The following is a 12,290-nucleotide window of genomic DNA, read 5'->3' as shown; positions in this document are numbered from 1 at the left end:
TTTTTCACATCATGACCTCTCATCATCTTACTGGCAAGGGTGCGCACATGCGCGCGCACACACACACACACAAGCAGCGTTTCAGTCACATAATTTGTGTCCAGTCCACAGTGACACACACAGGCAGCTTACAGGGCAGTTTTTGATTGACACTCAAACCGATTTTTAAAATTACTCGTTCATACTTGGTGAAGTCTCTCCAATGAAGGATTGAGTAAAAAAGAAAGGAAAATCTTTTGATGTTGGGCTCATTAATCATTTGTCCAGGCCTCGTCCTCCTGCTGCTGCCAGCAGCTGAGCGAGCAGTAAAGATCAGACTGAGTCAGCTGGGGCCTGAGCGGTGCTGAGCAGGATCCTCAGGGCTGGATTCAGGTATACCGGTGGAAGGTGTTTCTGTACACTGCTTCAATATTTCTATAATATATGGCTAAAAGTATGTGGACACCTCTTTGTTATTCTTGAACATCTCATTAAAAAAAACTCAGTGATTTGTTGCTAAGACAGCCTGCAAGCTGGCTGCAGGAATTTGCTTCCTTTCAGCCACAGGAGAATTAGTGAGGCAACAGTTTTGGGTGAATAAGGTGTTGTTCACATGACATCGAATGGATTCTAGAGATGAGAAAGATTCCCATGTTTCCTACTGTACATGTTAGCGTTCATCAGACTGAGAGTTGGTTTTGTAAGGTTGAAAATACTATGCATTTACGACACTATATCAATTGTATTTTGCATATTGTAACCTTGTATGATTACATTTGGTTGACATGAGACATCCATATTTTTTGCCTACCCAGAATGCATTTATTTTTAAGTGGCAAGCCAGATGTGTATGAGCTTTGAGAAAAATCATAGTTTACAAGTTGTAATTATTGGGGATAGATCAATCCAACTTTTTCCTCTGCCCAATTAGAGATGTTTCAAAAACATTTTTCCTTTCCAATACCTTTTAAGACACCAAGTCCCAATCCAATACCATCGAATTAAAAAAAAAAAAAACCTGCTGCATTCTGCTACCATACTTGGATGTGCATTGATTGCTATCATTGTTGTACGGTGTGGCTCAGGTTAAACCCTTGGTGATCCACAAACAAATACAAACAGACTATTAATGCTGTGCACGCTGCCTTTTTACTGTCGGGACTTTACAGTGTAAAATACTGTCAAATAGCAACAGTCAATTGTACACTATTAACTGGAAATCAATTCTCCCTCCCCGCTCTGAAACAGCTATTGGCTGCACAACATAACTTGCTGTGTAGTATTTTTGGGAAAACTCTTATTTATTCAGTAGTGAAACTACTTTAAAGTTGCATTTTTTAAGATTTGGAAAGAATTTTAGTTTAAAACATTCAAAAAATGAACTAACCTTAACAACAGAGTGTGAATAAGTAACAACTTTGACGTTATGTCCAAGATGTCTATATGTATTGTTCTGCAGAGATATCCACTGCTAAGCAGCCAGGGACGGGCCGTCCCTTCTTTCACAATACATCCTGGTCTGAGAGGCGATAATGAGTCACTGTAGCCCCTAACGTGCCGCAGGAGAGGATGAAGAAGCTGAGGCAGCCGAGGTCAATCATGGATGCGTTAGGAAAGTCAGTGGATACAGCACAGAAGTTACAGTCTCAGTGAGTTAGTTAGTGTATAAGAAACACAGCAATGGCAAGAAAACGACCATTATCATCATAACCATCATAACCAGCTTCCAGAAAGAAACAACTTTCCGCGGCAAAGAAAAGAACCGATGTAAGAAGACACAAAGTAAGCGTCAATATTGGTGTGGCTTTGATGCTGGACTCCCAACTTTTCTCTTAGACTGGTAAGTAACAGTTAACATTCGCTATTTACCAAAACATATCTTTAGTCTAACTAATGACAGCACAAACTGTAGGCGTATAGTTCGCCATAAGCTTTTCAGATGGCGTGATGTGACTGTTTTCTTGTTACTCTGGCGCTGGTAAAACTGGGCTAAATAGGTAAACCATACGTAAACGCCGCATGTTAATTTCATAAGTTAGCAGCCTTATTTTGACCGCATTAACTGAATTACAAACAGGTCATTTAAAGGGTGAATACTGCCCCCTATTTGCTTGGCCTGGGTAGCTAGTAATTACAAATAGGTCCTATAAAGCTTATTAATAAATGAAGCGTTGTTAGATTGGTGCATAGATTTGCTGATTTACCGATACCCAATCCAGCATTTCAGACAGTATCAGAAGCATTTCCGATACAAATATCAGTATTGGAACAACTTTATCCCAATATCAATTTTGATACCTCAGTGCAGGGACAGTGTTTCCGATACCAGTGCTCTCTTTTTCCCAAATTTAAAAATGTGTATGGCTCAGTGCATGGAGCTCTTGGAATGAGGCCAGGGATTGCTGTGGTGCTAAAACTTGGCTGTCTGCCCGTGACTGAATGAGTGAACCTGATAGTGGAAACACTTCATTTTAAAATGACATGTACCAAAACAAAACAGTGAATGTAATAATGTGGATGGAAAACATCATGTTGGATACCAATCCACTAGAAAGGTTAGTCAATTCGGTGTTTCAGATCACTGAATCCATTGTAACCATGAGCTGGATTTCCTTTTGTTTACAAGTCTGAAACTTGTAAAAGCATTAACTGCAATATGAGATAAATGTTCCTCCTCATTTAGTGCTGCAGGAATGAGTCCTCATTCGCCGAAATTAATTTACATATTCACATCTCTGTTTCCCGCGTCTTAAAGTCAGTTTTTGGTTATATGTCTGAAATAAGGTTGATGGTTAATACGAGCTGAAGAGAAATATGTTAGTATTAAAATTATTATTATTATTATTATTATTATTATTATATTATTATTATCGCACTGTTTTTTGATGGGGGAACCTGTGCAACACTAATTTCTGGGTCAGCATGATGCCTGCAACACTCCATGAATGGACTTTGTGCAAAAGTGTATGTTAAAACATGATTTGGCCTTACTACATTTTTTTGCTGCCAAGTTAGAGCCTTTGCCAAGCCTAGATCTGGACCCTGGACATCATAAAAGATAATAATACACTATCCCAGAGGGTGTAGGTTTCATGTCATTATTTGGGGATAAAAGGGGAGGTTGTTGTTTCCTGCCCAAAAATTTTGAGCATGAAACACTAAATTTCATGCATTCTGGTTATTTCTTTATGGTTTTTGTGTATTTTATGAATTTAATAAATTTTGAATGTATTAAAAAAATTATTTGAATTTATTTTCTATTTCCTCCACCAAAATCTACACTGTCCCCATCCCCATAATTTGGACATTTTTGTCACTGAAATCTTCTCAGTGAGTCATAATGTGGGAAAAACAGACACATGCACAGTAAACAAGATTTCCTGCAACCAAGAAAAGCTTCATCCACCTTAGCCAGTACAGAGATGCAAAATCAAAGACGAGGCAGTTCAAAAGTACTTGAGTGGGGACGATACAGAGTATGTGCATGTATGTGCTGAGTGACATCATGGCCTCATCCCATTCATAAATATAACTGATGATAATGATGAGATATTTGAGAACAGGGATGGACAATAACACTGCAGAATAGGGGTCGACAGATGATCAGCCTGGCTGATTATTGGGGTCGATATTTGGCATTTTACCAATTACCCGTACCGGCATTTTTTTTTTAACAATCGCTGATAAAATAAATTAATTAAAAAATGCAAAGAAAGTGTCAGCATAGGAGGAATTTTAACTTCTTAGGGAGATATTTTTATTTTTTATTTTTTTTATTAAATTTTTCACTTGACTTTATTAAAAAAAAAAGTTGCAGGGAATTTGCTGTATATGATGTTGAATGATTCAGTTTTGATTAAACCAATATCAGTCGATCCCTAATCATGGCCTCATCCCATTCATAAATATAACTGATGATGATGAGATATTTGAGAACAAGGATAAACAATAACACTGCAGACAATGAGGAGTCTCATGTACTTACACAGGTCTTCCCGCGAGGCTGGTGTGCACGTGCTGTTGGAAGTCCGGATATTTGGAGGCCAGGTAAGCAAAGTCCGGAGGTTTGTCTTTGTAACGGTTCCGGGGATGCATGGACTTATTCAGAGCCATGACCAGAGCCCTGATTTTAGAGGAGGTAAAGGAGACATCAGCATGAATCAGGGCGAACTCACAGCGACACAAACTAAATGTTAAAATACACACTGATGCGAGCAGTGACTGAAACTTATGATGGAGCTGAAGTGACTCTAAAACTGTTAACCGTATACATTAAAACCTAGTTTGGCAACTAACTGCTGTTTATAGTTGCACCGATGCCACATGTTAGTCTGTGTCTTTAATAATTTAACCTGTTTGTACTTTAATTTGGGGAACAACTCTTTCTAACTGCAGTAAACGCTAACTGACTCACGAAGCTACTTTAGAGCAACATTTTAAGCTAACATGTTTCCCGTATTTGTTTGTGCCTACCTTTATTGATGTACTATCCGGGTTATGATAAAGTCTGCTGTTATTTTCCGACAGGTGGTGACTTTACTGGACCAAACAACTGTGTAGAAAAACTCACAAAACTCACGTTGTCCAAACGTTGTTCACTCTGTAACTCTCTTCCTGTATATCAGTGACGTCACCTCACTACGTCCATGCGTGTTGGCGTCACTTGAATAGAAAAAGCTGAGAGTTGTAAACTGGACTTTTGGGGGTAAAAAAAATACATTTAAACAAATACCGAGGAGAATCTCTTATTCATTTCTTTTGAAAAAGAAATTTTACTGTTTTTTTTCTATATTTTTTATTTTTTTTAAATAAATGTAACTGAAAGCCCTCCCCCCTTTCTTGCATAAAAACCTACTGTTTACTGTTTACTTCAAGAATTTACTTTTCACCTAAACTCATTAAATATACATTAAAAAGTAACAGACATTACAATTTGAATTTTTTAAGTAAATATATTAACTCTGTTGTGTCCTGCTTTTTCTTTACCTTTTCCTTTTCATCTTATTACCATATATAAGCTTTGACAGTGCTTTCCTTTTGCATTAAAACTTTTATGATAAATGCAGTAGAGGTGGGAATCACTAGAGGCCACAACATATATTATTATTATGGTTGTTAAGTCAAAATACAATATTATCACAATTTTAAGCATGATGTGATATGCTGAGCGATTTAATAACATTTATTGTGATATTTTATTACCTTTCTTCAATTGCAAATGATGTCCCTAAAGTAAAAAGTCCTTCTGTTCAACTCATTTCAATCATTTTTTATTACGGCACATTGTATCTAGTAGAGTGAAAAAGATTATATAATTCTAACAGGTTGCCAAAATTTTAATTTACATTTGTAATATTGTTAATTTATATCAATTTAACAATAAAAACAATACTTGATGTCTGTGCATCAATACAATATTCCAAACACAAGTATTGCAATACCAAGCTGTTCTGATTTTTCCTTCACCCCTAAAATGCAGAATGTAAATATCTTTTGATCCATTTAGTTTAAGGAAAAAATATAATGGAAATGAATTAATTTGTCAGCACTGAGACTGGCAAAAGATCTGATTTTTACTACACGATTATTGCAGTCAAAAGAGTACACAATAATGATATTATTGTGATATCCATAGAAAATGTGAAAAACAAACAAACAAATGCTATCAGTCAGTCATGTTTAAAATAATTTTTTGTGCATTTGTATCTTTTTTGGCAAATGAATAACACTCAAAATATGAGTGTAGGAAGGTTGAGAGAGCACCTTTAACCTTAACTGTACAAAAGTTTACAAAAACTTCTACACATCATAGATGGCACTGGGAGGAAACAAACTGAGAACAGAAATATTTTCAAGTGTATTATTAACATGATATCAATATTTCAATTTTTAAACATTAGAGTTCTTGTCAATACCGGTATATCTTGATACCCCAACACATAACCATAATTTCATTGACCTCACTCAAAATGAACTGAATGAACTCAATGGTGTGATAGTGAAATTTAGCTCAACTTTTCTCTTGTTTAAAATAATACGCAACAGTTCAAAACAAATAAGCAGACAACACAGATGCAGATTTTTTTTCTTTTATTATATCGCAAACAATAATGACATCCAGGTATATTGTTAACAGTTTGCTGAGTGTAGAGTGAGACCTTAGTGGCGAAAACATCACGAGCTCTCCTATAGGAGCTTGTTGTGCAGTCTGAAGCCCTCGGATGTGGTTCACAGGCAGGTTACATAGGACAGGTGGACTTGAGGCCTGAGGAAACGGCCCACAGACAGTCAAAACATGTCTGTCAGTCCGTTTACACCAGGCCAGAGCAGAACAGGGATTGCTTGGGACCTGCAAATGGCAAAAGGGGATTTTCTTCATCAGGGCTCACACTAGCCTACAACACCAACAGCTGTGTTGTAGCTTTTTTTTCTCCATCAATTCTTACAAAAGATACAGAACACACATCGTCCTGACCTTTGATTAACCACCTTCCTTAATTAAGGAAGAGAGGAAGTAGTTTTGAATCTACATTTTACGGTCTGGCATGTCATAGCGTGATCCTGAGGAGACTAGCATCATCATCAACAACAAAAGGAGGCTGATTTCTCAAGCTAAACCAGATTGTACCGACAAATGTCTCCATTTTTGGCTTCAGCTAGAACATTTAACACATTGGCATGTCACATTAGTCATGCCAAATTGCACTAGAAAATCTGCTGATTCTCTGCCCAAAGTCTTCGGGACACAGAAAACAGCTTGTAGAAAAAATAAGACCTTTGTAAATGGGCACACACCGAAGGGAGACATGAGTTTAACACCCTGAAAGAGAGGGTTTCTCCTTTGGGACATCCTAGTCTGCCACAATCCCATTGCATTTACAGAAGAGGAGGTAAACCTCCTTCAAATAGCATCACACACAACAAAACCAGCCTTTCTACAACCAATGAACAAAGCTGTCTGAACTTAACAAGCCAGCCCATCAAGGCCGATGTCAGAGGAACCGTTTGACATTTTGAAAAAATATGCTTGTCTGCTTTCTTGCAGAGTTTAGAGGAGAAAATTGATATCACACTCATGTTCGTATGATAAATATGTAGCCAGTGACAACAGCCAATTAGCTTAGCATGGCGTTAAGACTGGTAAACAGCATGTTAGTGGTCCCAGCATAACAGGTTTATTTTAGGGACTGTACTTTATTTAGCAGAGGAGGGGGGCGGCTTGGGGAAAACTTTGTTTTGTTTTTTAATCGTGACCCTTCTTGAAGCTACAAATATTTTCCTTGAGCCTACCTCCACCACAAGAAAAAAAAAATTGCCACCTCTGAAAAACAAAGCCTCAGTGTTTCACTATTGTCATGCATGTAAGAGCACAGATTTTGGTTTGCACCGGCACAGGATCTGGTTTGTGCAAATGGCTATTTTTTTGGCAAGACTTTGAATGAGAATGATAGGAATGAAGGAATTTTTAAGAGGGAAGCCTACAAAATGCGTGATGTGTTAAAGGGCTGTCAAAAAAACCTGAAAATAACATCTGTTTTTAGAGTTTCTGCTTCCAATATAAATGGTTCAATGTTGGCGATTCCTAAACACAACATGCCTTTTAAAGCCAACACCTGGATTTAGGGTTTGGTGAGTATTTAACACAAATGCTACCATGTAAGTTGTATGCCCCTCCCATAAACCAAAAAATAAAAAATAAAAAATTCATAAAAACACAAGTTCCTCCCCGCTGCTTAAAAAAATTATTTGACATGCCTCCCATTTAACCAAATAACGAACAGTCCCTTAATGGGAAAGTTGTTCTCAAATGTTGATTTTCTAACAAGAAAACCATGTTATTTTTTTTAAACACTTTTTGCTCTTTTATTGCATAGAAACAAACAAGAGTATCTTTGCCAATATTAGGAAATTAATTTCTCTTGCAAAGAAACCACTGGAGACTCCGGTGAATTAATGGTTCTTGTTAATCCAGCATGTGACTCTCGATAAAAGGGCATTTTGTTGATTTTACATGTTGGTTTTTGTACTGATTAAACAAAACAAGAATTATGAGTTCAAATGGTGCTGGTAGGTGGATTCTGTTTGCGTTGCAAAGAGCCAAGACTAGCTGTATACCTTTTTTCCGGTATTTATGCAAAGCTAGGTTAACTGGCTTCATATTTACAGGGCATACTGTATAACAGAGTGATGCTGATATTCTCAGAATGTCAAAGTACTTTAAGAACACGGGTACTTTTCATTCCACAGAGACAGTTTTTCACCTCATTATTCAAACCAATTGTTCTCTGACGGGATCCAGTATTTCAGCTTTTAGAATATTGTTCTGACAGCTCTGCCCCGGTGCAGGTTCACATGCAACGGTGCTACATCAACAGGTCACATTAGGCTCACAGTAGCCACTATCAGGAGCTTGAGCAGCAGATCACCACATCCAGTACACACAGGAAGAGGAAAACGTGGCAAAGAAGCGAAGATCAGTTAAGCAGTGGAATTCTTTATTAGCCAAGAACTGCATTGGAATGAAAACGGCTAATCAGAAATTATAGGTTTATGCATTTATCAACATCCTTAAATTTTAATGTCGTCTTTGATCGTCGTTAAAGGACCAAAGATTTAGTGAAAACAGGGATGTGCAAGATTAATGAAGCACCTTGTCAGCTACAGTTAGCAAGATGTTTCATTTTTATTTTTTCCTCAAAGAGGAGTGGAATGGTTGTTTTCTACAGCGTGGACTGGTTTACAACTATCTTTCCAGTCTTTCGGTTACAGCTCCACACAAAAGCTGAACGTTTGAGGGAAGCCACTCAGAAGACGTTTGCATACGTGTGAGGTGGTCTGCTGTCTGTAGAGATCCTCGCTGCTCAGGCTTTTAGCATCCTCCTCCATATCTGATCCAGGAGCTGCCACAATAAAACCTCAGCGTAAGACCCCTCTACAGACAAAACAGCGTCCACACATCCTTTAGCATGTCTGCTGCTAGCATGTCCTCACTAAATTCCCATCCAGTTCATCCTTTAGTGCGCTAATACAAAAATTGCCAAATGTCTTAATAAGCTAAATTTACATTTCATATTTTCACAGAAAACTGATTTTTTATTTTTACTCAAAACCATTTTTATTATGCAGAACATATATGTCACCCCTCAGAAATTAGAGATCTTTGCACATCCCAGATATCAAACCCTGGGGGCTCACTTTGACTCCTCGTCATGCTTTTATGTTTCCTCTTTAGCAGGTTTACTTTACACAAGGCTGTAGTCTTCAGAGGCGCCGTGGGGCAACTGAGCATCTTATGACTTTTCCACAGTTCCTTAAGTACACCAAACCCCGCCAAGACTGACTGTGGACTGAGGCTTCAGTTCAATAACAAGGTCACAGAGAGTCATCTTCTTTCTGGACACACACCCGCGGTTTATCAAGTGCTAGAGATTAATCAGGTGTAATCCCTGAACTCTGCTCAGGTGATACTGTGGCCCAGGGCGCTCACTGACAGCCAAACAAACTCGCTCTCTACCTTTGGCTTCTTGTGAAAAACTCAGTTATTCATGAAGCCACTTTAATACATTTTTATTCTTCGCAGCAGATTCATTAAACGGGATAATTTATCTTAAGTCTAGCAGTGGTTCATGTGCCACCATGACAAGAGTACAAAGCGGTTTTTAAGCCCCCAAAGGTCCAAGACAACAGTTTGAAACATTCGTATATACAGCCATTAAAATATTACCTAGTTCCACATGAAGAGAAATGGTATGCACATTTGAGAAGTGATGTTATAAAGCTACAGATTATTTCAATAACAAAGCCCCACAGACAATCGTATCTCATCGCATCATATATGCTTTTCCGGCCTTATCTCTCGAAAGTTTCACCAAGCTAGGCACCAACAGACTACGACAGTGAAGGAGAGAAATAACAGAAAAAAAAATCCTAAATAAAAAAATAGACAAAAATAAATCTTACACATAAAGACACTGTCATTTCTTAAATTATCGGTTTTTAGTGCCCTACATTTTACACCCAGTCAAAAACATCTGCCTTCGGTTGGTCGGTAAGGCTGCGTGACAGACGGCCAGCCCCGTGGTAAACCTATGGTACTTCTAGACGTTATGTAAATTTACAGTATACAATTTTGGATTACCATGCAAGAATACTTTTTTGTGTAACATTTAATAGCTCGATCTACATCCAGGAATAATTTACATAGAAGGACAATAGTTATTGGACCAGAGAGCGCGATGGGTAAATAACCATGGTGGTAAGTGCAGCCGGAGGAGATGATGTGCGGGTGAGGTTTGGGTTAGGTGAGGGGAGAGGAGGAGTGGGGATGAAAGGGGAGGTGGGATGGCAGGAGGAGAGGTGGGATCCAGAGGAGCGCCTGGGTAATTGGGGGTGGTGGTCCAATCCTCCAAGGTCCAAATCAGCGGCACTCCCACACTTTTACTGTTTGATCTACACTCCCTGTGACCACGTAGGGGGCAGCCTTGTGGAAATCTGCAGGAGAAACCAAAGATCATCAGAACAAAGGAAAGGAAAACACATTTCAATCCCAGTCATCAGTCCCTCCAAGATTTCACAGTATGTTTTTGGGAATGTCGCGGCCTGAAACGCCTGATTTAACATCAGCCTTTCTAAAAGACTGTGATGCATCGTGCAATGGTTTAAGTAGCATTGGGCAGTATCTATTTGTGAGCAGCGCTAACCCCCCTTGCATGGCGCGTGCAGTTTTCAGTAAAAATTGACAGTGAAAATGTTCTTTAAATCATTATATTGACTCTTTACCACCTTTTACTACAGTTTCAATGTCTTCATCTGTCACAGAGATGAAGAAATACAAATTTATTTGTTTTACTCAACCTTTCCTGTTTCAAATTAAGAGCCTATCACAATGTTTCTGTTGACAGCATCCCTTCAGTTGTTGACACAAGGCATTTTACTGTGAAACATTTGCAGGACCATGTTGTTAACAATGCAGCAGCTGCACAGCTTCATAAATGAGCAGAGTATGTACTTTTAATTGTGGAAATACAGTAGTTATAACAGCAGGCTGCTCAGCAGCATCGCAGCAACAAACGCTGCCAATGTGAACTCACTGCTCACGCATGCAGTGTGGCCCGGGCGTAACCTCCAGGGCATGTGATGTGCACTGCATACAAAACACCCTCAATACCCCTCTCCAGTGTGAAGGCTTCTTTTGGGTTTTTTTTTTGGGGGGGGTGGGGGTTGCTTTTATTGAATAGGACAGTGACAGCATGAGAGGGGAGAGATTCTACTTTGTAGGCGTTATTTTTTGCAAGTAAAAACAGAACAGCAAAAATATTTGTGAAGCTGTCTCGGTTCTAAAGCTTTTTTATTAAGAGCATTCAGAGTTTCCCTCAGAATTAGGATCTATTTGGGATGGTAGGGTTGTTGGGTTTGGGGGCAGCAATAATTAATCGCTGACAATCAGATGCTGTTTGACGCAGCGCTGAAGTGATTTCATCCCTACTTGTCCCACTGATGCAGTAATCTTCTAACGCCATGCTGTTTATGTCACAACGACACCAAAAACAGCTTGACAGTCATTAAATCTCTTGATGGTTAACATTAGCCATGTTTTGCTAACTGTCACTGTGTGTGTATGTGTGACTGTGCTCAGGGGCACGGAGCTCACACTTCCCCACCAGTAGTCGTCTGATGAAGAGAAAAAGAAAGATAAAGAGAGCGGGACAAGGGGAAACTTAATGAATCAATAATAAATTGTGAAATGATAGATTACCTATTTTACTACCAATTTATTGCTGTAAAGTTGAAGACTGACGAAAATGAACAAAATGTCAAGGTTGTGCAGAATTTGAGGGGATCAGCTGAATTTGCGTTACTTGTTGTGAGTGTAAGACCCTGAAGGGACTGAATAATGCAACAGGTCTCAATTCACATTTAAAATCAGTGTTATGAATACCAGCAGGACAACACATCGACAGGACTGAGTGAGGTACCAACAGTCTCAGTCTGTTGACAACACAGACGCCTCTTTAGTGAACACAGTTTAATTGACAGTCACACTTCAGTGTCATTTTGTCAACAGCAGACAGCAGACGTATACATGTGCTGTTCCTTGTGACAGGTCTGAGGATTTGGAACAAAATGAAGTTGTTATCCTCTGCTGCTGTTCAAATGAGTCACAAAATATATAAATATATGGGAAGCCCATACTATACTTGTACAGACACGTGTGACTTGCAGCATTTATCGGCTGAAAAGTATTCTGGTTTCTGACCTCGAATCACTGCCCACATCTCAGAATTTTTGCAGTGATTAAAGTAGTAGTAATT

At 38.7% G+C, this 12,290-nt stretch overlaps 2 protein-coding genes across 5 annotated transcripts in view; both read right to left on the bottom strand.

Annotated features, from left to right (window-relative positions):
• The window catches only part of mettl16 (methyltransferase 16, N6-methyladenosine), a 35,918-nt gene extending 31,270 nt beyond the window's left edge, over positions 1 to 4,648 (bottom strand). The window contains exons 1-2 of one of the 2 annotated variants that reach the window (XM_042487047.2): positions 4,559 to 4,648; positions 3,965 to 4,102 (exon numbers count right to left, since the gene is read on the bottom strand). In XM_042487047.2, the coding sequence (XP_042342981.1) occupies positions 3,965 to 4,092 (128 nt within the window). In that variant the 5' untranslated portion in view covers positions 4,093 to 4,102; positions 4,559 to 4,648. Of the gene's footprint in view, positions 1 to 3,964; positions 4,103 to 4,452 lie in introns of both variants that reach the window. The other variant, XM_042487046.2, reaches the window with a different exon arrangement.
• A 1,406-nt stretch (positions 4,649 to 6,054) lies between these two features.
• Positions 6,055 to 12,290, bottom strand: part of LOC121943770 (lissencephaly-1 homolog A) — a 44,518-nt gene continuing 38,282 nt past the window's right edge. For all 3 annotated transcript variants that reach the window (XM_042487377.2, XM_042487378.2, XM_088078899.1), the window contains exon 11: positions 6,055 to 10,470. In XM_042487377.2, coding sequence (XP_042343311.1) covers positions 10,397 to 10,470 — 74 coding nt within the window. In that variant the 3' untranslated portion in view covers positions 6,055 to 10,396. The remainder of the gene's footprint in view (positions 10,471 to 12,290) is intronic.

The sequence above is a fragment of the Plectropomus leopardus genome, chromosome 6 (assembly GCF_026936395.1).
Source record: "Plectropomus leopardus strain MGB_pleo_1.0 chromosome 6, ASM2693639v1, whole genome shotgun sequence".
Taxonomy (NCBI): domain Eukaryota; kingdom Metazoa; phylum Chordata; class Actinopteri; order Perciformes; family Serranidae; genus Plectropomus; species Plectropomus leopardus.
The sequence above is the reverse complement of the archived record's forward strand: the minus strand, read 5'-3'. Positions and strand labels throughout refer to the sequence as shown.